The sequence below is a fragment of the Pristis pectinata genome, chromosome 12 (assembly GCF_009764475.1).
Source record: "Pristis pectinata isolate sPriPec2 chromosome 12, sPriPec2.1.pri, whole genome shotgun sequence".
Taxonomy (NCBI): domain Eukaryota; kingdom Metazoa; phylum Chordata; class Chondrichthyes; order Rhinopristiformes; family Pristidae; genus Pristis; species Pristis pectinata.
The window spans coordinates 42,644,166-42,672,053 of record NC_067416.1 but is presented as its reverse complement, the minus strand read 5'-3'; the positions used below and the strand labels follow the sequence as shown (position 1 = coordinate 42,672,053).

The 27,888-nt window shown below is 44.9% G+C and overlaps 1 protein-coding gene across 1 annotated transcript in view; it reads right to left on the bottom strand.

The window, feature by feature from the left end:
- Nucleotides 1–27,375, bottom strand: part of stox1 (storkhead box 1) — a 30,074-nt gene extending 2,699 nt beyond the window's left edge. Inside the window, exons 1-3 of the mRNA XM_052027469.1 lie at nt 26,918–27,375; nt 3,420–3,572; nt 349–2,692 (exon numbers count right to left, since the gene is read on the bottom strand). Coding sequence (XP_051883429.1) covers nt 349–2,692; nt 3,420–3,572; nt 26,918–27,221 — 2,801 coding nt within the window. The 5' untranslated portion in view covers nt 27,222–27,375. The remainder of the gene's footprint in view (nt 1–348; nt 2,693–3,419; nt 3,573–26,917) is intronic.
- Between the last annotated feature and the right edge of the window lie 513 nt (nt 27,376–27,888).

Below are 27,888 nucleotides of genomic sequence, written 5' to 3'. Positions count from 1 at the left end.
ATTTGGGGTTTAAAATGGGCAGCGTGGACTCGTTGGGCCAGAAGGCCCTGTTACCACGCTGTAAATAAAATTGTAAAATTTAAATTATAAAAATTATAAATTTAAATTATAAAATTAATTAAATGTCTCAATGTTTGTTTCATGTAAAATATTGTTTTAAACACGAAACATGAAAACTCCTTGGCACTGCAGAGATTCCCCCAAACCTGGTTAGAGGCCTCCAAATACAGCCCCAGACAAACATCTCAGAGCTGAATGGATCTCTTCATCTCTGACCCCACTGAGACTTTCCCAAATCTGACTGACTCCTCCGACCCCAAGCCCAGTGAAAACTCCTTGGATACTGACCGAGGTGAATCGATGCCACTATCGCCGGTAATGCTGTTGTTCTCCAGTGTCTCCAGGTGACTGTGCTCCTCTTGACTGGTTTGTGATAATGCAGCGTCGTGCGAGTGGTGAACAAATTCTACGTCAGGGTCCACGTTTCTCAGCCGTGCTTTTGTTCCTCGATGGACTGCCCAGAGCTTGCGGCCAGCTGGGTTTCTACCACCTTCACTGGGAGGGTCTGGAAGGGTCTCTGGTTCAGAGTCGGCACCTGTTGCATCACAATAATTGAACATACTGCCTGCCAGGTCTGCTACTTCTCTGCACCCACCTGGATGCTCCTCTTCCTCCAGGTGGTCATACCCCAGCTGTGATGTCAGCCGGTGTTTGTGCATTTGTGTGTGGGGCTCGTTCTCAGACCAGGGCTTGGATGGTCCCAGGCTTTCATTACTTGCTTCCAACCAGCCCGTTGGTTGCTTGGTGCAAAACTCACTGTTTGCAGTTTGTTGTTCCTCCAGTAGGATCCTGGTCAAAGCCCAGTTCTCACTGGACAACTCAGCTGGTGAACTTTCAAAGTCAGGGCAGTGCCAATTTGTGTGGGTAACAAAGCCGAGGGCAAGGGAAGGGTTGGACAGCTGTGTGACTTCATCATCATCATTGAGGTACAGTGAGCTGCAGGCATCATCCTCATCCAGCTCTCTCTGGTACAGAGTCTGATCGTCATCAGTAAAGGTCTCGCTCTGCTCCCCATTGATCTCCGGCATGCTACCTGCCTCAGCGTCCTGCTCACCAACTTGCTCTTGGGAAACCGACTGTGTGCTCACTCGAGGAGGCTGGATCAGGAGTCTCTCCAGGCTCCCGGAGTTCCCTGCTGCATGGAGGACTGATGTTGGAGCCTGTTCCTGCCAAGCACAAGGGAGAGGGCCATCCTTGCACTCGTGGCTCACTTCCTGCCTTGTCACCTGCACGTGCCTGGCTCTCTCCTGCTCTTGGTGGGTTGTCCCTGCAGACTGGGCAGAGTGGCAGTGGTTTGAGTGGCAGTTCACCGTGGGCACGACTGGTATCTGGATCTTTCTCAGGCGATCCGGGGGTTGGCAGTCAGTTGGAAGACTACGGCATGTGTAACCCAGCCGTCTCCACTCTTTCCCTCCAGCACCACCCTCTGGATGGCCCGTTGAGTTCTCTTCAGCTGAAGGGAGACAGCTGCCACCACTGGGTTTGATTCTCTCCTGGAGATCTTCCCCCACTGGGACAGCACCATCTGTTCCAGTGGAGTCAGAACACCGTGAAACCCGGGCCGCCCTGCCGTGCCTCTCAGCCCTCGCGTTCTTGAGCCTGGTGTTTCGAGAGCCGTGCTGTTTGACTGAGGGGAGGTCTCTGGCAGGCAGCTTGGAGAAAGGGTTGTCAATTCTTCTCTTGTGGATGTGTGTAGTTGGGGTGTCGTTCTGGGCCTTTTGCTCCTCAGGCTGCTCTCTCTCGCTTCTTCTGGCTTTCGCTATTTCCTTTGCGCTTGGGCCTCCCTCAGGCCTGGCCAGACCCTCGATAGAGTGGGCCCGAAGCGATCCCCTGCGCTTCAACCTCTGCTTCTCCCTGGCCGACCGCACTCGCTGCTGACGCCGTGCTCTGGCCGGCACCTTATGCGGGATGCCCTTCAAGCGATGCCTCTGCTTGCAGACCAGCAGCTCCGCCGAGCTGCCGCGACATTGTGTGGCGTTCTCTCTGGCCAGCTTTTTCATGAGCAGGGTGTGCCTGATGAGGTTGTCCACCGTGAGCCCAGGATTGATGCGTTTGATAATTTGGAGCTCAACATCTCGAGGAATGTCCCCTAGGCTGGCCTCATCAATAACAGGCCACTCCTCTGGAGGGAACTGGGCTGAGAAGGTCTCATACTCTCTCTTGGGACTCTCCTTCTTTGTGTTGCGGCGGAATAGGCCAAGCCCAAACTTTCGGATGGAATTTCCTCTCTCTTTGGACCTGCTCGGCTCAGTACCCTGGTGACCCACCGCTGTGGAGGTGGCCCGGTGTTGAACTGAGGGCCTGGGCTCCCTGGAGCTCCCCCTCCCCTGGATGCCTGACTCCTGCAGGTTGAAGCAGCAGCAGGACTTGCAGTGAGCAGTTCCAGGGAAGGCTTTCTCCCTCAGTGTGTCCTCACAGCTCTCCACACTCACCAGGTAGGTGACGGGAGGCAGCGAGGGTGTGGGGTCCTCACTCAGCATCCAGGAGCGGTTCTGCTTCCCCGTGTTTCCAGTAATGAAGTAGGTGTGCGAGGTGACAATGAAATACCCTTCTTCTGTGTGATAAATCTTTCTGTCCCGAATCAGAGTGCCCAGAGCATTATGTAGGATTTCCTGGGAAGGTGATGCTATACCTACAAGGAGAATGAATTATTACATTGACTTGGTATGTCTGACAACCACAGAGGGGAGGCAGGTGAGTGGGTGGTTGAGGAGGAGCTATGAGAAAAACACTACGATGCTGGAGGAACTCAGCAGGCCAGGCAACATCTATGGAGGAAAGCAGGTGGCCAATGTTTCGGGTCAGGACCCTTCTCCTGACCTGAAACATTGACCACCTGCTTTTCTCCACGGATGCTCCCTGGCCTGCTGAGTTCCTCCAGCATCGTAGTGCTTTTCATCTAGATTCCAGCTGTGAGAATTTGTGAAAGAAATTTGTGAAGAGTGGACAGAGGAGGGATCTAAAAAAAAGCAGGAGAAAGGAGGAAAGCCAAGTGGGGAGGAGGGAAGCCAGGAGTTGAACAAGGGCCATCAGGAGCTCCGAATCTAGTGGCTACCCGGTGACGGTGATCTTCGAAGGTCTTGGATCTGTGAATCCCCAAGAGCCTGGATGACTTTCATGCTACTTGTCAGCCAAGTGTGGAAGGGAGGGGAGCACAGCCAGATAACTGTCAAACAACAAACAGGTTCCGCAAAGGAGGTCCAAAGAGCAGCAAGTCAGTTATCTCACAGAATAAAGGAGGTAGAGATCCAGCTCAGAAGGTGAAAGGTTAATCAAGGTGCATGGACACTGTCTCAACGGATATCAGCTGCTGATGAAATTTGAGACGTCAGTTACCAAATTGTGTGGCATAAAATTACCTGGATAGCACTTGACCAAGTAATCCATCAAGGCCTCCTGGGTCACTGTAATGTGACTCTCGTTCATCTCAGCGATAACACAGCAAAGAACTTCTGTCAGGGGAACAAACTGTGACTGAGCAATCGGCATCATTGGTATTGGAGACACATCACCTGCAACACAAGGTTAAAGTTCAAACCAGCTTATTTTTGTTTATGTAAAGGCAAGATTCTCCCTTCCTCCCCCGAAGGCTGTAATACAATAGAATCACAGAACATTTACAACATAAAAGGAGGCCGCTTGGTCCATTGTGGTTGTGTTGGTTGAAAGGGGGCAACCCAGCTGAATCTCACCTTCCAGAACTTGATTCATGGCTCCATAGGTCACAGCTATTCTCAACCATATCCAAATTATGTTTCAATGAGATGAGGGCTTCTGCTACCATCACCCTTTCAAGCAGTGAGTTCCAAGGTCCCAGATTAAATAGTTTTTCTTCATCTCCTTTCTAATGCTTCTATCGATTATTCTAAATATATGCCCACTGGTTTTTTTGATCCTATCTCAGAGAAATGGGTCCTTCTTATCTATTTTATCTAGCCCCTCATCATTTTTATACACTACTCTTCAGCTTCCTTCCAAACAGTGCTACCTTGTTTGATCTTCAATCATAGTTCTGACATCCTCAAATCTCCTTCTCAACCTCTCCAATATGATCATATCTTTCCTGTAATATGGTAGCCAGAGCTGAAACACTGGGCCTAACTGGTGCTTTACATAATTCAAGCATCACTTCCCCACTCTTATATTCTGTACCACAATTAATAAAGGAAAGCATTCTATACACCATTTTTAACTGCCTTACTAACATGCCCTGCTACTGTACTTTTAGGTAAAAAATTAAAGCAACTGCAGATGCTGGAAATCTGAAATAAATTAAAGGGTCTTCAAATGTGAAACGTTAATATGGTTCCTCTTTCCGCAGATGCTGGGTAACCTGCCGAATGTTTCCAGACATTTCTGCTTTTATTTCTGCCACGTTTAAGGATCTGCGTTTGTACATTCCAGGGTCCCCTTGCTCCTCCACACCATTCAATATCCTCCCAAAGTAAAAGGTAAACCGGGTCTAAAGGCCAACAATCTCCTGGACCTGAATCCTAAGGTCTTAAAGGAAGTGACTGCAGAAACAATGAGAGCATTGGTTGTAATTTACCAAAATTCCCTGGATTAGAACACAGAACAGTACAGCACAGGAACAGGCCCTTTGGCCCACAATGTTGTGCTGAACTAATTAAACTAGTAATTACACACCTAACTAAACTAATTCCTTCTGCCTACACAATGTCCGTATCCCTCCATTCCCTGCGCCTAAGAGCCTCTGTCATATTTGCCTCCACTACCACCCCTGCTAGCACATTCTAGGAATCCACCACTCTCTCCGTAAAAAAAAACTTGCCCACACACCTTCTTTAAATTTACCCCCCTCTCTTTAAATGCCTGCCCTCTAGTATTAGAGCATTTCAACCCTGGGGAAAAAGATTCTGGAGAGGTTCCAGAAGATCGGAAAACCACAAATGTAATACACTATTCAAGGAAGCAGGGAGATGGAAAGCAGGAGCCTAAACATCTGTCATTGGAAAAAGGCTGGAGTCCATTATTAAGGGGGTAATAATAAGACATTTATAAAATCACAAGACAATTAAGCAGAGACAACATGGGTTTATGAAAGGGAAGTCATGTCTGATGAACTTGTTAGAGTGCATTGAGGATGTAAGAAACAGGGTGGATAAAGGGAAACCAATAGATGTGGTATATTTGGATTTCCAAAAGGCATTCAATGAGAGGCCACAGAAAGATTACCGCAGAAAAGCATGAGCACACAGAGTTAGGGGTAATATATTGGTATGGATATGGGATTGGCCACCTAACAGAAAACAGAGTTATAATAAATGGATTGATTTTAGCTTCAGTGATAGTGGGGCGCCACAGGAAACAGTGCTCGGGCTCCAACTCGACATTACTGGCCAGAATGAAGGGACCACACACACTGTAACCAAATTTGCTGACAATACACAGACATGTGGGTTAACGAGTTGTGAGGAGGACACAAAGAGCCTGCAAAGCGATGCAGCAGGTGAGCAAGAAGTCAGCGGATGGTGTGTAATGTGCAGAAATGCAAGTTGGAATGAAGAATGAAGCGGCAAGACTTAAGTGGAATGAGGCTTCAAAATATTCCAGTGTGTGGAGGCCCTAGTGCATGAAACACGAACGGTGGGTGTGTAAATACATCAAGCAAATTAGGAAAGCTAGTGGAATGCTGACATTTGTTGCAAGGAGTATGGACTATAAAAGCAGGAAAGGTTTGATGCCAAATTACAAGGCACAGATGAAATTGCACCTGGAGTGCTGTGTGCCGTGTTTGATCTCCATACTTAAGAAAGTATATCCTTGGATTGGAGGTATTAGAGAGAAGGTTTTAAAATTTTAAGTTTTTAAAACTTTAAAAATTTGTGAAGACTCTTCTTTCACCACCCTTTGTTCCAAAGACTTACAACTCTCAGAGAGAAAATAAATCTCATCTCTGACCCAAATTTCTTAAATAGCAAGACTCGCTGAACCCCCAACCCCCATGATTTCAAAGAAACTCTTCCAGTCCCATAATCCTCATCTCACCAATTTAAACAGCAACAACTAATGGTACAGCACCAAGACCAGAAACCACATCCAAAGCAGGGGACTCATTGTAGACCCGACTGCAAAGCTACCCAATTTCAACCTCCACAGAGGACAGGGGCAGTTCTAAACAGGATTAGAGCTGGACATGGGTGATGTGGTTACTTTAATGCACGTGTGGTAAATCAAGCATTTGTTGAAGTGTAACCCCATTCTTAAAGCAGTAGAGGAGCACCCAATAAAAATGGCTTTCATAGATTAGCACGTCGTCCATTTTATCTGCCAAGGGAGTTCTCCGCCATCATCATGGTAGCAGTGTACATTCCACCTCCAACAAACGTCAAGCAAGGACTGGGGGAGTTGAGCGCCGTGATCAACAGTCACAAGACAATGCACCCCAATGCCTTCCCAATCATCACAGGGGACTTCAACCAGGCTAGCTTGAAGAAGTCTCTGACAAACTACTACCAATATGTCACCTGTGGAACCAGAGGAGCCAACACACTTTATCACTGTTACACCACCATCAAGAACGCTTAACCTGCCATTTCGCGCCCCCACTTTGGCAAGTCCGATCACCTTGCTGCACTTGTACTCCCAACATATAGGCAGAGACTGAGGACCGAGCACCAGTGGGGAGGACCACAAAGGTATGGTCAAAGGAACATTTACAGGACCGCTTTAAATCAGTGGACTGGACCATATTCAGGAATTCATCTTCAGATCTGAATGAATATGCCACGGCCATCACTAACTTCATCAAGACTTGCAAGGATTAGTGTGTGCCGTCGAGAACATACCGAGTTTTCCCAAACCAGAAGCCCCGGATGAACCAGGAGATTCACAGACTGCCGAGGACTAGCTCTTTGGTGTTCAAGACTGGCGATCCAGAACTCTACAAGGTCCAGGTAAGACATACGGAAGGCCACCGTGAGAATGGAAAGACAATTCCGTGTGAAATTAGAGACACAATCAGACACATGACAGCTATGGCAGGGTTTGCATGCCATTACTTCCCTGTAAGGTGAAACCCAACAGCATAAATGACAGTGATGCTTCACTCCCTGATGAACTCAACACCTTTTATGCACACTTTGAAAGAGAGAATAACACTACACCTCTGTGAATCTCCACAGCATCTGGCGACCCTGTGATCTCAGTCTCAGAGGCTGACGTCAGAACCTCCTTCAAGAGGGTGAACTCTCGCAAGGTGTCAGGCCCGAACGGTGTACCTGGCCAGGTACTGAAAATCTGTGCAAACCAACTGGCTGGAGTGTTCAAGGACATCTTCAACCTCTCACTGCTGTGGTCTGAGGTTCCCACCTGCTTCAAAAGGGCATCAATCATACCCAGGAAGAGCAGGGTGAGCTACCTCAACGACTATCGCCCAGTACCACTCAGTGATGAAATACTTTGAGAGGTTGGTCATGGCTAGAATTAACTCTTGCCTGAGCAAGGACCCGGACCCACTGCAATTCGCCTACTGCCATAACAGGTCCACAGTGGACACAATCTCACTGGCTCTCCACTGGGCTTTGGAGCACCTAGACAACAGCAAAACACACATCAGACTGCTGTTTATCGATTACAGCTCAGCGTTCAACACCATCATCCCCTTAGTACTAATCAACAAGCTTCAAAACCTGGGCCTCTGTACCTCCCTCTGCAACTGGATCCTCGACCACCTTATCGGGAGACCAGTCAGTGCGGATCGATAGTAACATCTCCTCCTCGTTGACAATCAACACAGGCGCACCTCAAGGATGTGTGCTTAGTCCACTGCTCTACTTTCTCTACACTCATGACAGTGTGGCTAAGCACAGCTCAAATGGCATCTGTAAATTCACCGAGGACACCACTATTATTGGCAGAATCTCAGATGGCAATGAGGAGGCATACAGGAGTGAGATAGATCAGCTGGTTGAGTAGTGTCACAACAACAACATCGCACTCAACATCAGCAAGACCAAGGAAATGATTGTGGACTTCAGGAAGAGGAAGTTGGAAGAACACACACCAGTCCTCATTGAGGGGTCAGTGGTGGAAAGGGTGAGCAGCTTCAAGTTCCTGGGTGTTAACATCTCAGAGGATCTATCTTGGACCCAAGACATTGCTGCAATCATGAAGAAGGTACGCCAGTGGCTCTACTTCATCAGGAGTTTGAGGAGATTTGGTATGTCACCAAAGACTCTTGCAAATTTCAACAGATGTACAGTGGAGAGTTCTGACTGGTTGCATCACCGCCTGATATGGAGTCTCCAATGCACAGGATGTAAGAAGCTGCAAAGGGTTGTAGACTCTGCCAGCTCCATCACAGGCACAACCCTCCCTGCCATCGAGGGCATCTTCAAGAGGCGGTGCCTCAAGAAGGCGGCATCCATCATTAAGGACCCTCACCACCTGGGTCATACCATCAGGGAGGAGGTACAAAATCCTGAAGGCCCACACTCAACATTTCAGGAACAGCTTCTTCCGCTCTGTCATCAGATTTCTGAAGAGTCCATGAACCAATGAACACTACATTGTTATTCCTCTTTTGCATTATTGATTTTTGTAACTTATAGTAATTTTTATGTCTTTATGTCTTGCACTGTACTGCTGCCACAAAACAACAAATTTCAAGACACATCAGTGATAATAAAACTAATTCTGAAAGTTTTAACCGCTAAATAATGAATATTCTTTTTTATTTGGCATTAAAAGATTAATTGTTCCAATTATGATTTACAAAACTAAAAATGCAAAAAACAGCAAATTTAAAAATGCCACACAATATCTTCAAGCAAGGATCCACCGTCTCTAAATAAATCATTTATTAGATGGGATTATAGCCCAATGTCTCAGTCAAAACAAGTGAAATCTGAGAACCCCTTATTTCTTCCATTCAAAGTTGTAGTGTGGGAAAGGCAGACTTTCAGACTGGTACAAGTTCAAGCATTGTTTGGAATCAAGTCACCTGCTTCTTAAATGTTGGTTTATTACAGAATGAGCTCAGAATCCGTGTTTGAAAAGAAAGGAGTCGATGGGCTCAAAGATTCCCCAACAACATTCCAACCCTATTGTTCCTGTTACTTTCATGGCTTTACCAATGAAGCAAACGTGGGTGGCATGGTAGAGAGGCGGTTAGCGCGATGCTATTACAGCGCCAGCAACCTGGGTTCAATTCCTACCGTTGTCTGTAAGGAGTTTGTACGTTCTCCCCGTGTCTGCGTGGGTTTCCTCCGGGTGCTCCGGTTTCCTCCCACATTCCAAAGACGTACGGGTTAGGAGCTGTGGACATGCTATGTTGGCGCCAGAAGAATGGCGACACTTGCGGGCTGCCCCCAGAACATTTTCAGCAATGCAAAAAGATGCATTTCACTGTGTGTTTCGATGTTCATGTGACTAATAAATATCTAAATATCTAATATCTATAACAAAGTGTTTTTCTAAAACATGCATCATAACAAAATGGAAATGCATTGTGCCTTTCACGACTTAATTTCAATATTATTTATTGACAGAACATGGTTAAGTATTTAAAATGTACATTCAGGCAAAGCAAGCTCACAACTAATTACAACGATAGAGTTGACTTCATGCCATGAAACAGGCTGACAATTGCTGTACGAGCACAATCCGCACCCATTCTCCGGTACATATCAGACCATACTGATGTACACCATTAAAACATTCACAGAAGCTCCACATGGGCACGTCTACCTGTACCCTACTCACATCAGTAACCTGAGCTGATTCGGCAGAGCAGCGAGAAGGGGCCAATGAAATCACACCCCAGTGACAGTCAGCATCCTCTGTAGAGGAGAGGTTTGTCCATAAAGCTTCATTCTCTCAGCATATTTTGCAGAGGGGAGAGATGCCAATGAATCTGTAACCAAATGAGAGTCAGCAGTCTCGGGTAAGGGAAGAGGGGTCACTGGAACGGTAGTCAAACTCAGCAGCTTCTGTGAGAGGGGGAAGACCCCATGAAACTCTACTGCAATGTGAGAGGAAAGAGGGTCCCTGGAATGGTACTCTGTGTAACAGGGAGCATCTACAGGGAGAGAGGAGAGGTCAATTAAACTGTATCCCAGTGGGAAGAGAGATAAGGTCCTTGGAACTTTACTGTGCAACAGGTGGCATGAACAGAGAGAGGAGAGGACAATTAAACTTTATTCCAATTGAAAATCAGCATCCTCAGGGGAGGAAAGGTCACCCCTGGAACTATATTCTCTAACAGGTAGCAACATGTGGTGGGTTGTGGAGGGCGGGGAGGGGGGAGGGGGGGTTGTGGGCAGTTATCTGGAACAAGGTCCAGTGAACTCAGCGTCCTGAGCAGGCAGGTAGAATTGGTGGACTGTACTCAAAGTCAAAGTCAGCACCTTCAGGGAGAGAGGTCCATAGATTTGTAACCCAGTCAGAATCAGGACCTCTGACTACCAGAATCCAGCACCTTCAGGGACAGGGCAAAGTGTGGAAGGTGGCCACTGAGAGTCAGCACCCTCAAGAGTAGAGAGAGGACCATGTGAGTTACAAACATTTACGAACCACGTCAGAGGGGAGAGGTGTCTATGGAACTGTACTCCAGATACAATCAGAATCCTTGGGTAGAGCAAGAGGGATCCATGGACTTGTACTTTAGGAGTTAGCAAATTCAGGAGAGGTGATGGGATTGTACCTCAGTGACAGCCAGACCTTCAGATGGGAGAGGGGCACATGGACTGTGCCCTGTCAGAGTCATCACCTTCAGAGAGAGAAGGTTAATGGAACTGTATCCCAGTGAGAGGCAGGTATTCTACCACCTTCTTATAACAAATCCACAATAACGGTGCTTCTCTAGATGATGATAATTTATGGTGTCTCTCAAAAATTTTTCCAATAATTTGTTCACTACCAATGTTAGGCTGACTGTCCCACAAGATGTCATTTTCTCCTGTTGTCTTAAAACAATGGTACCATCTAAGCCACCTCCCAGCATCACACCTGTAACCATGGCCCTGTCTGAGTCAGCAACATCAGGCGAGGAGAGGGAGATCCACAGAACTAAACCCTGTCAGGGTCAGCACCTCAGAGATGGATCTGAGGAATAGTCCTCCAACTTAAGGTAGCCTTTTCAAGGAGTGTTGTCACTGCACATTAACCATAGAGCACTTTCAGACTACACACGGAACCAGGAAGTAAACAGAAAGTGTAAGTGGACAAACTGGAATCTGTCCAGCATGCTTTATCGTATAGAACAGGATTACAATGCACCATAGAAGTTGCTATTATACCTTGCATAAAATTACTGCTGAATGTAATTATTATTTCTCAGATCACTGAAAAGAAACAAACTGATCCCACAGGAAGCAGCTCACCCGTATCATCGGGCAGCCCTCACACACCCACCCACCCACTCCATACAAAAAACAGCAGAATAAAGGTATGCAGGATTAACTCTAATCTATCAAACTCCTGCAAGTGTCTGCATCTGGCTTCTATTAGTTAATGATCTCTGCTACCCTTTTGACTTGGGTTTAATGACTGACTGCATTCCCCAATGCTGCTTTAATGAGCACCTTTTGCAAGTGCTCAATCCAGTGTCTGCTCAAAGGTCTCACTTCTGTCTACCAAAACCTAAAATATGTTTACATGTGAGAAACTGTTTTCATTTTCAAAATTTTAGAAAGATGAAATTTTGACCAAATACTATTAGGAATGGTGAAATCTGATCAACTAAAATATTGTGCTGGGCATAGATCGAGACTGCTCCTTCCAAGCCAAACCAACTTTATGTTCTTGTTTCCATCAATCTGCATCCATCAAGTAGCATATTCCATTGAAGCAAGAAAGCAACAAACAGCCTTTCAAAATGTCCAAACCCTTGAAGTTCAAACATGTCAGACAAGTGAACAAGGAAGTCAAACACATGAATGCAGTGCTGGGGTGCCAAAGTTTAGGTGCTGCTGGTGACTCATGAGTGAACCTTGCATTTCTCATAACCATGCGTCACAAAGAGCTTTAGAGCCAGTGAAGTATGGTAACTGTTGTAATGTAGGAAGTGTGGAAGCAAATTTCTGCGCACCAAGGTTCCTTAAGAGCGACATGATAACAACATGTTCACCCTTCACAATTCAGACTTGTCCTTTGGCACTTTCCTCGCTGCCATGGCAAATGCAACACCTTTCCATTCACCTCCTCCCTTCTGAATATCCAGGGACCAGGATCCCTCAGAAGGATTAAGATGCATGGGATCCATGGTGACTTGGCCTTTTGGATTCAGAATTGGCTTGTCCATGGAAGACTGAAGGTAGTGGTTCAACGGGTATTATTCTGGCTGGAGGTCCATGGCTGTGGTGTTCCGCAGGGATCCATACTGGGAATTCTGAGACAGACAGAGCGAGAGCGAGACAGACAGAGCGAGAGCGAGACAGACAGAGCGAGAGCGAGACAGACAGAGCGAGAGCGAGACAGACAGAGCGAGAGCGAGACAGACAGAGCGAGAGCGAGACAGACAGAGCGAGAGCGAGACAGACAGAGCGAGAGCGAGACAGACAGAGCGAGAGCGAGACAGACAACCTGTATAAATGACTTGGATGAAAATGTGGATGGTGGGTTAGTTAGTAAGTTTGCAGACAATACAAAGACCGGTGGCATTGTGGATAGTGTAAAAGACTGCCAAAGGATACTGCGGGATATACATAGATCAGTTGCAGATATGGAGGTATCCTAATCTGGCCAAATGTGAGGTGTTGCACTTTGGGCGATCACATGTAAAGGTAAGAACTTTAACAGCATTGAAATACAAAGGGATCTTGGGGTCCAAGTCCATAGCTTCATGAAGTTGGCTGCACAGGTTAAGAGGGTGGTGTAGAAGGCATACAGCATGCTTGCCTTTATTAGTCAAGGCACTGAGTTCAAGAGTCAGGGAGTTATCTTGCAGCTTTATAAAACTCCGGTTAGATCACATCTGGAGTTTTGCATTCAGTTCTGGTCGTCCCATTATAGGAACGATGTGGAGACTTTGGAGAGGGTGCAGAATTGGATGCTGTCAGGATTAGAGGGCATGTACTATAAGGAAAGGTTGGACAAACTTCGATTGTTTCTTCTGGAGCAGCAGAGGCTGAGGGGAGACCTGATATAAATTTATAAAATTATGAAAGGCATAGAAAGAGTAGACAGCCAGTATCCTTTTCCCCAGGGTTGAAATGTCTAATACTAGAGGGTGTAAATTTAAGGTGAGGGGTTAAGTTCAAAGGAGATGTGCGGGGCAACCTGGAATGCACTGCCGGGGTGGTAGTGGAGGCAAATATGATTGAGATGTTTAAGAGGCTCTTAGGTAGACACTTGAATGTGCAGAGAATGGAGGGATATAGACATTATGTAGGCAGAAGTGATTAGTTAGGTGTTTAATTAGTTCAGCACATCATCATGGACCAAAAGGCCTGTTCCTGTGCTGTACTATTCTATCTTCTATAACTATCTTTCAAGGTGAAATTGCAATTCACTTGCATTTCTGCCAATCTAGTGTACTGCATTTGGTGTTCACAATATGGTCTCCTCTAGGCATGATAAACCAGTCACAGATTGGTGACTGCTTTCTGGACCACCTGTGTTCAGTCTGCAGAGGCAACTGAGATTCTTCTTGCATGCCACTTTGATTCTATGCACTCCTGCATGAGGCCCAATGCAAGCTTGAGCATTGACACCTCATCAAATCCTCCAACTTCTACTAACTTCTACTTTCTCTGCCTGTATCAGAACTTCCCATTTTTATTGTAAGTCATCCATCTGTGATACTGGATCAGCTTTTGATTTTTCCCCTCTCCATTAACACATCCTGACCTGCTATTTGCAACACATTATACTTCTTTATCACTCTCCAGCTGCCTCAGTAACAGCTCATTCCCACAGCAACTCTGGCCTCACCCAATCACATCCTATCAGTCCAACTGTACTCTAGCTGAGATGAATCAAGATGATAGACCAGGAATGAAACCATATCCCTTGCTCTCTGGGTCCCACAGTCAGAGGACACTGAGTGTAAGGATAGGAAAATTCTTCCATTTCTTTAGTATTACCAAATCTTCACAAAGACATGGAAATACATTTTTATGACCTAGTAACAAAACTGAGGGAATAGACCTGCTATGATCCTCCCCAATGAATACCCTAATTGCTCACCCATGACCATTGATTTAAAACAAGACATGACCTCAATTTAAGCATTTAATGTTTTACCCACGTTCCATGAAGAAAATGTTACCTTTGTAATGCGAGGTCAGCAATAAAAGCAATACCATGGCAACCATGAAGAAACTCTGCTCGTGCAGATCAGAAACAACTCCAGCTCAATTCAAATGCAAGAGCCCTGGACAGGAAACCCTGTGTTCCTGGTATTGTAAGTGTGCAATCAACCTCTTCAGCCTGTAATACAGGTTTGCAGGAGCCCAGAGATCCCCATTTATATTACTGGAATCCACAGCATTCAGTTCTCCAAAAGCTAATGGAGACAAGGCTTCAGACTTGCATGTGCTCCACATTTCCCTTCATCCAGTGTTTAGCAGGAAAACAGAACCATTCACTGAAAGCAAGCTGTTCATAGTAAATTCCATCAAAGCACATTAACACTGCAAACAGGATGGCCCCTGCAGAGACTGCAACTGACTTTACAAAGACAACTTCCTCAGCCTTTTTAACTATCAACCAAACAACATTTGGGGCAATGTAAAGTACACGTCATTAGTTTCCGAAACATTATTTAGCAATAACACAGCACAATTGAAGAGGCGCCAAAATACTCTGGAAAACCAAACTCTTCACATTTGCCATCTCAAAGAGCTGCTGCTTGTCTGGTAGGGCATACAGAGCAAGAATGCCAGGCAACAGTTGGGTATTGCTCAGGAAATCGGCTGGGAATTCCTGCCTATTAGGATCAAATTGGTGTTTCTGGAAAAATGAAGGCAATCTAGGAAAGAGAGCCGCCAACACTTTAACACAAAGTGTGGCCACAGTGCTCGACACCACTGTGAAGAGAAAATACACACCAGATAAGAGGTATAGATCGAGTGGACAGTCAGAGACTTTTTCCCAGGGCGACAATGGCTAACACGAGGTGACATAATTTTAAGGTGATCAGAGGAAGGTATAAGGGGGATGTCAGAGGTAAGTTTCTTTTTAAAAAACACAGAGAGTGGTGGGTGCATGGAACACACTGTCGGCAGAGGTTGGTGGGGCAGGTACATTAGGGACATTTAAGAGACTCTTAGATAGACACATGAACAATAGAAAAATAGGGGTCTATGTGGGAGTGAAGGGTTAGATAGATCTTAGAGCACGATAAAATGTTGGCACAACATTGTGGGCCGAAGGGCCAAAGACAAAATGGACCTCAAACTTCAGCTCAGTTTTTATTAACTCTCAAAATACATCTTTTGATTCACTGAACAGCACAAGTTCTCCAAGAGGAATCTCAGTAACAGTAATGGTGACCCCGAAGGTGAGACACTAATTGATACAAAGAAATAGTCTCGTAACTGCTATTAAAAAGCACATCCTGCCAGGGAGCCACTTCAATGTGTGCAGCGTGTACCTTAAGCAGGGCTGTGATTGAAGTTAATAGCCATATGGTAATTAAGAAAGGGCCCAGAGGTCTCTTGCGTAGCAGGAGCAGTGACACTAATGAACCTGCATCTACAGCAGATGAACCTCAGCTCTGACCTGGACTGGATCACAAGTGATTTTTGTTTTAAGTCACTGTGGTAGGGTTGCTGCTTCCGCAGCACAGACAATCCTCACACCCTCCACTTCAGGTCCCAGGGTCAGATATAGTGCAGATCAGACAGCGAGCAATGCATGTTCTCACTCAGATTAACAATTTACCTGTCAACTCTAGCTGGATGTGTTTCTGGAGGTTTTGGCACATGACCTCAGCTTCAATCTTTTAATAAATTGGTAAAGATTTTTGAAATAAATGGAAAAATGCCCCACAATTGTTTTTACAGCTTCTAAAGATCTGTTTCATGGCTTTGGTTGAAGCAATGTAAAGCTGGGGTCTAACTCAAGCCCCAGCATCAGTAAGTTCATTGCAGACTGGGTGAGTAAGAGGATTAGGTATTGCCAGGAGGAGAAAGACACTGTAAGAAATAAATATTTAAATTTTATTTGTACATTTATGGGAGCTGAGAAAATAAAGAATAAATGAGTGCAATAGTACTGAGTCAAAGATTTATGCCAGGTGGATACAGGCAGGGCTCCCACTCCACCGATATCCAGTCTCCCTTTGGGAAATCATAACCTTGAAGTAGTAACATGTGTTGTGGATAATGAATATTCTATACTTAGATGACTGCATTTCCAAATAGGTTATTGCAAAAAATAAAAGGTCATAGTGTCGGAAGTAACCTAGTGCACGGATAGAAGATTGGCCAGTTAACAGAAAACAGCAGGTATACATTGGTCTTTTATGGTTGAAAATGTAACAAGTGGTGCACCACCAGGATTGGTGATAGGGGCTCAATTATTCACAGTTCGTACAAATATCTTGGATGAAGGTGCCAAAAGAATGGTTTCTAAACTTGCTGAGCACACAAAGGAAATAAATGGATATTTATAGGAATGCAAGTGGGCAGAGGTCTGGCAAATGCAGTATAATGTGGGAAAATGAGGAATTGTCCACTTTGGCTGGAAGCATATTTTCTAAATGGTGAGAAGTTGCAGAGTTCTCAGATACAGAAGGATCTGGATGTTCAAGATTCATAAAAGGATAGTAGGTAGGATTGGCAAGTTAGGAAAGTAACATAACGTCATTGGTTATTGCAAGAAGAATTGGATACAGATATAGGGAAGTTATGTTTCAATTATACAGACACTGCTGAGACCTCCTCTCGAGTACTGTGCATGATACCCATCTCTTTATTTACAGAAGGATGTTCATGCATTGGATGCAATTCAGCGAAGATTTACTGGGCATAAACGAGGAACGGGCAGTGTGTCTTATAAGGAAAAGTTGGACAGGCTATGCTTGTATCTGCTGAAGTTTGATAATAATAAGAGGGGACAACCAACCAGGTTTACAGGGCCCCCAAGGGATCTTGACAGGGTGAACATGAGAGGATGTTTTCTCTAGTGGGAGAACCTTAGGTCCAGGGGTCACTGTTTAAAAGTCAGGGTGCACCCTTTTAAAACAGAGATGTGATTTTTTTTCTCCCCCCTCAAAGGATTGTGAGTCTTTGTGGTGCAAGCCAAGTCTGAATGCTTTCTTTTGAGGTAAATGTGGATGAATATTTGGTAAACAAGGGGACAAAAACTCATTATAGATAGGTAGGAATGGAGAGTTGAGGTTACAGTCTGGTCAGCCATGATCTGAGCACAGCATGACATACAGAGCAGGCTTGATGGGCCGAGTGGCCTACTCCTAATTCAGGGTCTGATCCAGGATTCCATCTAAAGAACTTCCACAGATTCCAACAATTTTCTATTCCCTCACCAAAGTGGCGGATCATTTCGTCCAAGGTAGCTACATCATGGTGGTCTTCTGCATGCACGGAATTATTGCCCCCCCCCTCCCCCAGAGGATCAATGGCTAGCGATTAGAGATGGAAATTGAGACGTGAAGCACAGAGTCATCCAGCATGGAAAACAGGCTCATCGGCCCATCACCAAGCACCCACTTTTGCTAATCCAACACCAATCCCACTTTATTCTCCCCTCATTCCCACCAACTGTCTCCCTCCCCAGAGTCCACCAGTCTTTTAAACACTTGGGGTAATTTACTGTGGCTAATTAACATGGGAGGAAACTGGAGGAGCCCTGCACAGCCACAGAGACCACACTGACAGCAACAAGGGTTGGGATTGAACTCGGATCCCTCAAGCTGAGAGACAACATATCTGCCAGCTGCACCATTGTACCAGCAGCTCCGGCGCTCAGGATAAACGGACAACAAACAGAGGATTAAACTGCCCAGTCTGTACATGAGCTGAATCATAATTCCAATGCTGCACTGAAGGTACAAAGAAAAACTTACTTAGCCCATCCCGACTACTACCACAGATAATCTATGCAACTATTTCATCTCCCAGGGAATTAATGCACAGAGTTAACAGACAAGCCATTGTTCTTAACCTGCAGTATTCAAGACTATCTTTCATAGATGACATTTCCACAGAACTGAGACAGGAAGCATTGTTTTCAATATTTTGTCACTGCCATTTTGGCCTGTTATACGAGAATCTGATCTAAAAACCAACTCCACCTTTTGTAAGCAAGAGCTCTCTTTTCAAACTTTTAATCCCAAGCCAAAGGCTGATTACAAAGAACGGATATGTTTCTAGCTCCAGTTCTACAACTCTTTGTGTGCAAATGCACAAAACAAGGTAAGACGTTTGGTCCTACAGTCTAAAGGTCAATCTCTGCTAGAAGGTTACGGGTTCAAGTTTCACTTTGGAAACTCCATGGAAATCTATGACAACATTCCAGTGCAGCATTAAGCAAGGATGTTGTTTTTCAGATGAAACATTAAGTTCTCCAGGATGCCATAAAGACTCCACTGCCTTATTCAAAGGGTAAAAATGGGCTCCCTCGTATCCAGGTAAACATTTATCGATCAACTACAATCACCATCATGTTTGTGGAAACTTGCTGTATAGAACACAGAACTGCACAGCACAGGAACCGGCCTTCCAGCTCACAATGTCTATGCCAAACATGATGTCAAATAAAACTAATCCCATCTCCCTGTACATGGTCTGTATCCTTCTGTTCCCTGCCTGTCTGTCTAAATGCCTCTTATATGTTGCTATTGTACCTGCTTCTACTACCTCCTCGGCAGTGTGTTCTTGGCACCTACCATCCTGTGTAAAAAAAACTTGCCTCACAAATCTCCTTTAAACTTTCCTCCTCTCAATTTAAACCTATGCTATCTAGTATTTGACATTTCCACCCTATGAAAAAGACTCCAACTATCTATGCTTCTCATAATTTTATATACTTCTATCAGGTCTCCCCTCAGCCTCCGATGCTCCAGAGAAAACAATCCAAGTTTGTCTAACCTCTCCTTATAGCTAATGTACTCCAATCCAGGCCATATCCCAGTGAACCTCTTCTACACCTTCTCCAAATCCTCCACATCTTTCCCATAGTGTGGCGACCAGAACGGCACACAATACTCCAAGTGTGAACTAACCAAAGTTTTATCCAATCTCAACATGACTTCCCAACTTTTATACTCAATGCCCCAATTGATGAAGGCAAGCACAACCTCCTAAAATGCAACACCTTGCATTGTCTGGATTAAATCATCTGCCATTTCTTTGCCCAAATTTCCAACTGACCTATGTCCTCCTGCATCCTTCAACAACCTTCCTCCCTATCCACAACTCCTCCAATTTTCACGTCATCTGCAAACTTACTTATCAGACCATTGACATTTCCACCCATATCATTAATATATATTAAAGACAACAGGGGTCCCAGCACCAATCCTTGCAGAACACTACTGGTTACAGACCTCCAGCCAGAAAAATGCCCTCTACCACTTACCCTCTATCTTCTACAACCAAGCCAATTTTTGATCCATTTTACTAACTCACCGTGGATCCCACGTAACTTAATCTTCTGGACCAGTCTTATCAAATGTCTTACTAAAGTCCACGTAGACAGCATCCACTGCCCTACCCTTATCAATCATCTTCGTCACTTCCTCAAAAAACAATCAAATTTGAGAGGAGGATCTCCCCCGCACAAAGCCATGTTGACTGTCCCTAGTAAATCTGCTGTCATGGTTCCTGCATTATTTCACTTTAAAGATAGGCCTTTGGAACATGCCGAGAACATAAAAGGTACTACTGGAATTAGCTGATCCTGAGCATTAACCAATTACTCTACGACTCCAAACAGGAAGTGGTTGCATTGTGATGGCCCCCAAAAACCATCAGTCTGTGCATACTCAGCAGTTTGCCATCAGGGCAAGATACCAAAGAATTGCCCCAAAATCGTCACCCAACAGTGGCCTCTAAAAAATAAGCCAGATGATGAAAAGGGACTTCTGTGGATGACAACATTGGTTGAGAAAGGACTGCCAAAGGGTAACAAAATAAATAGTGAGAACAGCTCAAGCTCAAGCACAGGAGAATTATATGAGTGCATTCAGTTGCTCAGCAGGGATGAAGAGAGAGCTGGATTCAGATGTAGCTACTGCTTTGGACAATCCCATGCTTTTCCTTCCTTGCTGGTTCAAATCAATTTATTTCACCCTGTCAGCCAAGCAAGTGCATGAACGGAACTGAATAAACTCACACTGGGAAATTTCTTTCCGATAGGCTTTGAGGCACCTATGTTTAAGGGATTAATGCAGTGTTCCCACAGAGCTGATTCGTAATAAAGGACAGAAAAAGGTAGGCTCCACGTTTAACATGCAATCCCTGAGGGAGACGAGAAAGGAAGGAGATATTTTTAAAAGTAGAGGAACTTCCTGATGGACATGTCAAATAGGTGAAAGCAGAGAAAGGACAGAACATTTTGTGCTCACTATAATTTGTGATCACTTTAATTTGTGATCTTGTAATTTAGAACTTTATCAGATCTCTTCAAACTTGCTGGGGAGAAAGAGAGAACATCAGAAAAATGAGCAGCAGAACCTGTTTTTTGAAGGCCAATAATTTCAAGCCTTATAATAAACCCATGATTAAAACACAGCAGACCTACTTGTCAGCTTTGTAGAGATTCTTTTATTTAACCATTGGCAGCTTAATTAAAAACTAACTGCAATCAGTCTCTTGAAAAGCTTAACCCAAAAGAAATTGCAAGTTTTGCTGGTTCTGTACAAAGTGCGAGGAGGAACCAACCAGTTTTGCAGAAACACAAACTGGCCTTTGTTCAGTTATACATCTGACAGGAAGTTATTTCCATTGTGACTGACAACTATTCACATCCAGGAAATTTTAGTAAGTGTTCTTGGGAATATTTACAGTGCCGCTGTTTGAAACTTGGTCAGTTTGGTATTTGTAGGGGATGCAGCATCAATTCATGCATTTAGTGTTTTTAACATGGTAAGACAGCCCAAATCCTAGCCAGGGGTGCTTTTGGAAAAAAAAAGTGACAGCCATAAAAAAAAGAGAGATAAAAGTGACTAAAAGCTTAGTCAAAGGGAGTTTGAAGCATTCTTATAAGATGAAAGAGAAGTGGAAGGACATAGGGCTGTGGACCATAGAATGAAGGAACAAAGAAGCCAACAGCATGGCTGACAGTCATGAAGAAAAATAAAGGATACATGGAGGCCAGAACTGGGGGGGGGAACACAGCCTTGGGAGGCTACAGGACATTACGAAGACAAGGAAAAGCAAGATCAAGAGGACTTTGAAAGCTTGGGGGTGTATTTGAAAATGTGGTGTTGTCTGACCAGTAGCCAACATAGGTCAGCAACCACGGTGGGGACAGGTGAATGGGACAGGGGAAGTTAGGATGCAAACAGCAGATTTGAACGAATTCAAGTTTACAAAAGCTCCTGGGATCCAACTCGAGAACATTGGATCTCTCATGTGTACTGGTAACAAAAGCAGAAGAGGGATAAGGAAGAGGAAATGGGTGATGGCACAGAGGCCCATTGGGTAGTTGTGATTATGGAGTAGATATAATGTAGAAAGATCAGGTCAGGGCCACAAAGACAATATGTCATTGGCTTGGACACTGAGTTTGCAGCTGGGACTGGCAAAAATGGCTTTGGTCTTCCAAATGGGTAATTGGAAGAGATTCCTGCTTATGGTATGCTTTTCCAGACAAGCAGTGTGCCAATCAGAAGCAGGTGATGGTTCACAAGAGGTGCTGATGAGATCATGCTCAGTGTCCTGACCTTAGTTCACTACAACTGGTCTCGACACCAATGGACATAGAATGTGGAGGTCATGTTAGCTACCAGGGTTTCTGCTCCAGATCACTGCTCAATGACTCCCACTGAAATTAATGCAAGGGCAAATGTGGATTCAGTGATGGTTTCCCTCCTTATCACAGTAGTCTCTGTTATGAAGACAGGCTTTGTGGCAAGATACCAGGCACTAACAGCACCCAAGGAATTGTTCTTTAACAAGAGCCAGATTACACAGTGCCAGACAATGGTATCTATGTGCTCTAAAGGCTTTTTTGTAGGCCCCCTCCCCCACCAACGTGCAAAGCAGAAGGCAGCCATTTGACTCATATCAGAATCAGATTCATACAACACAGAAACAGGTCCTTCAGCCCACCACGTCCATGCCGACCATCAAGTAGCCATCTATACTAATCCCATTGTTCAACACTTGGTCCATAGCCTCCTATGCATTGACGATTCAAGTGCTCATCCAGATACTTCTCAAGTGTTGTCAGAGTAGCTGCCCTCAGTACCTTTTAAGCCAGTGAATTCTAGATTCAACCACCATCTGGGTGGTTAAACTCTTCCTCATATTCTCTCTAAATCTCTTAACACCATTACCCTAAACTTATTCCCTCTAGTTTTAGACACCTTTCCTAAGGGGAAAAAATTTCCTACTGTTCCCCCCGCAACTTTGTATATCCCAAGTTCCCCTCAACACCAAGGGAAACAAACCCAACCTGTCTAATCTGTCCTCATAAACTGAAATGCTCCATCCCAGGCAACATCCTGGTGGAAAAAAAACTGTTGGAACTCAGCGGGTCAAGCAGCACCTGTGGAGGCAGAAGGATGGTTTATGTTTCCGGTTCAAACTCTGCACCAGGACTCTGCCTTCTGCCTCCACAGATGCTGCTCGACCCACTAGGTTCCTCCAGCAGTTTGTTTTTTCCCTCCAGATTACAGCATCTGCAGTCTTATGCCTCCAACATGCCGGTGTATCTCTTGCATCCCTGCAATCCTGTACTGTGGCACCAAGCAATGTTACCTTAATGTACCATGACCTCCCTGCTCTTATATTATTTGCCTCAGCTAATGAAGGCAAGTATCTAAAATGCCTTCTTCACTCTCTTATCTATATGTGCTACCACCTTCAGAGATCTTTGGACTTGTACACCTTAATACTCCCTAGGACCCTACCGTTTACTGTATACGTCCTATTCCTACTAGTCCACCTGAACTGCATCACCTTGCACTTACCAGGATTAAATTCCATTGGCCATTGGACTGTCCATCTTACCAACTGATCAATATCATCCTGTGGCTGTATGTCAACTGCAGACTTACTAATCATAGTCACAGCTTCCAATCACAACTGTTCACCATCACCCTTTGCCTCCTATTTCCAAACCAATTTTGGATCTGATTTGCCAACTTGCCCTGTATCCCATTGGCTCTAACCTTTCAGACCAGTATCCCTTGTGGAAACTTGTCAAACCCCACACTGAAGTCATGCATTTAAGACAAGAGGGAGAAAGTTTAAAGGAGATGTGCGAGGCAAGTTTCCCCCCCACAGAAGATAGCTACTAATTGTATCTAAAACCAGCAATCTCCCAGCATGGATGCATTTAATTCTCAGTGCAGCTGTAAGCTTGCCTTCACAGAGGCAATAGTGGAGTTCATTTTTCCCCAAACGATTTCAAAACAAGCTGGTCAAATTTCAAAGCTTTTTTTTGAGTTAAAGTTTCAGAGGAAATCTAGCTGAGAGAAAAATGGCATACATACAGGGTAATTAAGGAACCCATGTTTCCTTTTCTTTAGACAACCTTTGGTTGTTTTTAAGATTTGCTTATGCATTTATACTATTTATAAAGATTTAGCAGGCAAATTTATTATGCACCTGCCAGTAATCAGAAACCACAGCTAATTTAGGACAGAAGTATTAATCACCTCTTTCCAAACTCCTTTGTTGAGACTGCATTGGAATTCCACACCCCAGCCTCACCTCCCACTTACAATGGTGTAACCTCTGTCTCATTCAGCAACACCATGCCAGTCCTGCTATTTAAGATGTTAAAAAGCAGTGCATCAATACAGCAGTTCTCAAATATTTTGTGATCGGGGAAGTGGACCCAGTGACTCAGCACCTTCAATCAAGAAGGGGATGGGGTGGGAGTAGAAATTCTGTGATGAAAAGAACTAGGTAGTTCATCCACCTAGTTTCCTACCACACACTAAATACAGAGCCTCAAATAAAAACCTTTCACAAATCACATCTCTGAGGGATATCCTTACAATATTTAACTGTGTGGAACACTGTCCACACTATCTGCAAAAATGGGTCACTAGTAACTGATATCAAGGAAACACATTCAGTGAGATAATCCCTGGTACAACAGTTGATCTCATGCACAAAAGCTTTATTTTTAAAGTAACATACACAAATTTGTTTCCAAAATTTCAAGCACTGTAAATTACTCTTCAAATTTTCTTCAGCCCATTCTTACGACTTGGATGCCAACCCTTCATGTTTGGTTGAGTTATTTCAACTTGGACGTTCAAAGCCAACCTTGTTTTGATGCAATCAGTATATTTATATGAAAGCAGCCAACTTTCACAATATAGAAAGGGACCACTCCACTAACTACATTGCACCAAATGGTGCTTAGTTCAAACTGCCAAGCTCTGACAGTGACTCGTCTACTTCAGTGTATTCCATCTCAGTCCGCAAATCCCTCACTATTCCACAGTTTAATCCCACCCTCCCAAAGCAAATCGGGATGTAGATAGTGAGTGAATAAAAATATGGTGCAAGGTTGTATAATGTGGAAAGATGCGAGGTTTCCCCACATGATCTTCCTCTTTTAATCTTCCAAAGAATAATGTTTAAATGAAGAAAAATTACAGAAAGTGCAGTAGTGAGATCATACAAGAAATGTTGAAAGTCAGCATCCTTGTACAGCAAGTAATTAGGAAGACAAATGAGCATTGGCCCTTATCACAGGGGTTATGGAGAACAAAAATGGGGAAGTCTTGCAACAACTGTGCAGGGACTTGCATCCTTTTGTTCACACCCCATCCCATGACATCTCATTCAATTTAATACCATCTTATTTGCTCCTCGGACCTTTTAATGTCCTGCCATGTCTAATCACACTCTACTACTCACTCGTTGCAATTAGGCAGGAACTGGGGACTCAACTGATGTCTGGCATCTGGCTAAACTGCCTTTTGTACCTGCTGCCCAACTCAGGTGCCTAAGGGACTGACCAGCATCAGAAACCGCACAGCCTTTGGAAAGTGACATCTTCAGAGAAGAGGGAGAAAGAATGGCGAACATGGTTAGGTACTGGGATAAAGCCACACACATCAATATCTGTCTGTCTAGATCAGAGAAGATGCAGAAATGGTATTGACTTTCTGGATGCTGCCAGGTTCTGTTTACTCCTTGCTTTGTTTTGTAACAGGAGCAGGAGACCATTTAGTCCCTTGAACCTCCTCTGCCATTTAACAAGATCATGGCCAATCTTCAACCACAACACCAGTTTGCTTGCCCTGCCTTTGTATCCTTCATTCCTCTAATACCCTGAAACCCACTGATCTGTTTTGAATGCAACCAGTGAAAAAGCCTCCTTACTTCTTGACCTTGCAAGGCTTCCTCCCAAAGTTAAGTGGTCCAGCTCATGGTATCCGCAGGTAAAGACCAATTCTGTACCTTGGGATGCACAACAGGTTCCAGTAATCTTGGAAATGTAACCAAATCACTGAAGAATAATGGTGCCTTTCATTATAATAACCAATCAGACTGATGCAAAATAATACCAGGTTAGAGATAGAACCATAGAAAACTACAGCACAGAAAACAGGCCATTCGGCCCTTCTAGTCTGTGCCGAAACATTATTCTGCTAGTCCCATTTACCTGCCCCCAGCCCATACCCCTCCAGACCTCTCTCATCCATGTATCTATCCAATTTACTCTTAAAAGTTAAAGCCCACATTTACCACATCAGATGGCAGCCCATTCCACACTCCCACCACTCTTTGAGTGAAGAAGTTCCCTCTAATGTTCCCCCTAAACCTTTCCCCTTTCACCCTAAAGCCATGTCCTATGTGACTACGGGTCAGCTGAGCCATTCAAACCAAGCTTTATTGCCTGGTACTCTCAATTTCAACTTCACAGTTTATCAAAAAAATAACCACCAAGGCCCAGTCTATGGGCTGCTTTTCAAACTGCATTTCTGATCAGCTTTAAGTAACACCTCTCAGCTTGTAAGCCTTAGTCAGGTTCAATCTGTAAGAGGATGATTTTTCAACTGAGTAGTGACATACAAAGAGCAAACTGTGATACATTCCAGACACTGGCCCTACTTTTATAACAAATACAAACTTTTAGTTTAATTCTAATTAAATTTTAAACAGTTTTTTCCCCTCATTATTTAAGGGAAAAGAGTTAACAATGGGAAGCTCTTGAGACTTCTTACAAAGTACTCCAGGACAAGTCACTCAGCAGTCTTCTTGTAATTAAACTCTCATCCATGCACAACCTACTCCCCTTCTTAGAAAGCCAAGAGATGGTGATGGGGTGAGAAGACACCCAAGTGGAGCGATACAAAAAGTATCACTGTGGAAGGGAGGGAGGACACACTAAGAGAAAGATCCTTCGGGCCTGGGGATATGAACCAGAAGCAGCAGGCTCAATTATACTACACTATAATGAACTGTATCCCCACCCCCCCCCCCCACCCCATGGCTCCGTGGTGGATCACTCCAGTGTCATACACATTCCTCTTCTGCACTCTCCAGCCTTATACACAATCACATTTGTTGGGTCATAGGAACCCTGGTCTACCCAGACATAATATACCTGCTCCTCATCCTCCTCTCCTTCTTCCTACCAACCCCTCCCTCCCTGCTTCTCATCCACCCTGTCGCTCCTAATCTTCTCCCGCCCACTCCCCCCCCCCCATACACCCTTTCTCACTCCTCTCTCTCTCCATCCCCCCACCCCCCACCACATCTTGATTCCCTTCACTTGCCCGGACACTCACCGACTGCTCTGATGCGGCATCCCCGGGGAGGTCTCAGCGCTCTCCGGATCCAGGCTTCCCTCAGGACCTCCAAGTGCGAGGCTCGGCCGCCCAGCAGGAGCACGCCGCAACCCAGCCAGCCCAGCAGCTGCAACTCGGACACGGCTTGCACCAGCCGCCCGTTCCACACACTGCGCCCGTTCTCTGCCTTCAGGTCCGCAAACAGCTGCTGTCCATTGAGGCCGAGGTCCAGCTCCGTGTCCGAGGCTGAGTCCCCCGCGCCCAGCACCAACGCCAGCGAGCTCCGGGTCAGCTCCACCAACATGGTGCTTACCTTCCACTTCTCAACCTGCGCGCACGACCCAGCGAACTCCCGGACGCTGCTGCCAGGCAACCGGTGCAGACCCGTCAGTCAAACTGCCTCCAGGCAACCACTGGGCGGGAAAAGCGCTGTCAATCAAGTACGTTCGCCCAGGGTCAGCAACCGGCTGTGATAGAACAGTATAGCACGGCACAGGCCATTCGGCCCAACCTCCTCCCACAGATCTGTGGAATATTTCCTTTTTCTTATCTACCTCTTGGTTTGCCTTTGCTGAATTCCTCATGAACTCATCAACTCGCCTCAAAAAAAAAATCCAGTCAAATTAGTCAAACACAAACTTCCAACAATAATCCCTTTATTCATCTGTTTAAATGGAGATTTGATACTATACAATTGATTCAAATTATTTGCCCACCACCGAAGTTCAACTTAATATTTGGAGTATTCCTTCCTCCATTAACCAACAGTGCAACGTCGTCGGTCTCCTGTCACCAGGGAGGGTTGTAAACTAATCCTTAAAACTCCTGCAGTTTCCTCACTTGTTTCCTTTAACAGACTGGGACATATTTCATCCACACATCCAACGATCCCAACTCTCTTAATACCTCCTCTCTTGCTGCGCTTATCCATCTAAAATTTCATGGAGTTCTTAATTACAGCGTCGGTGTTC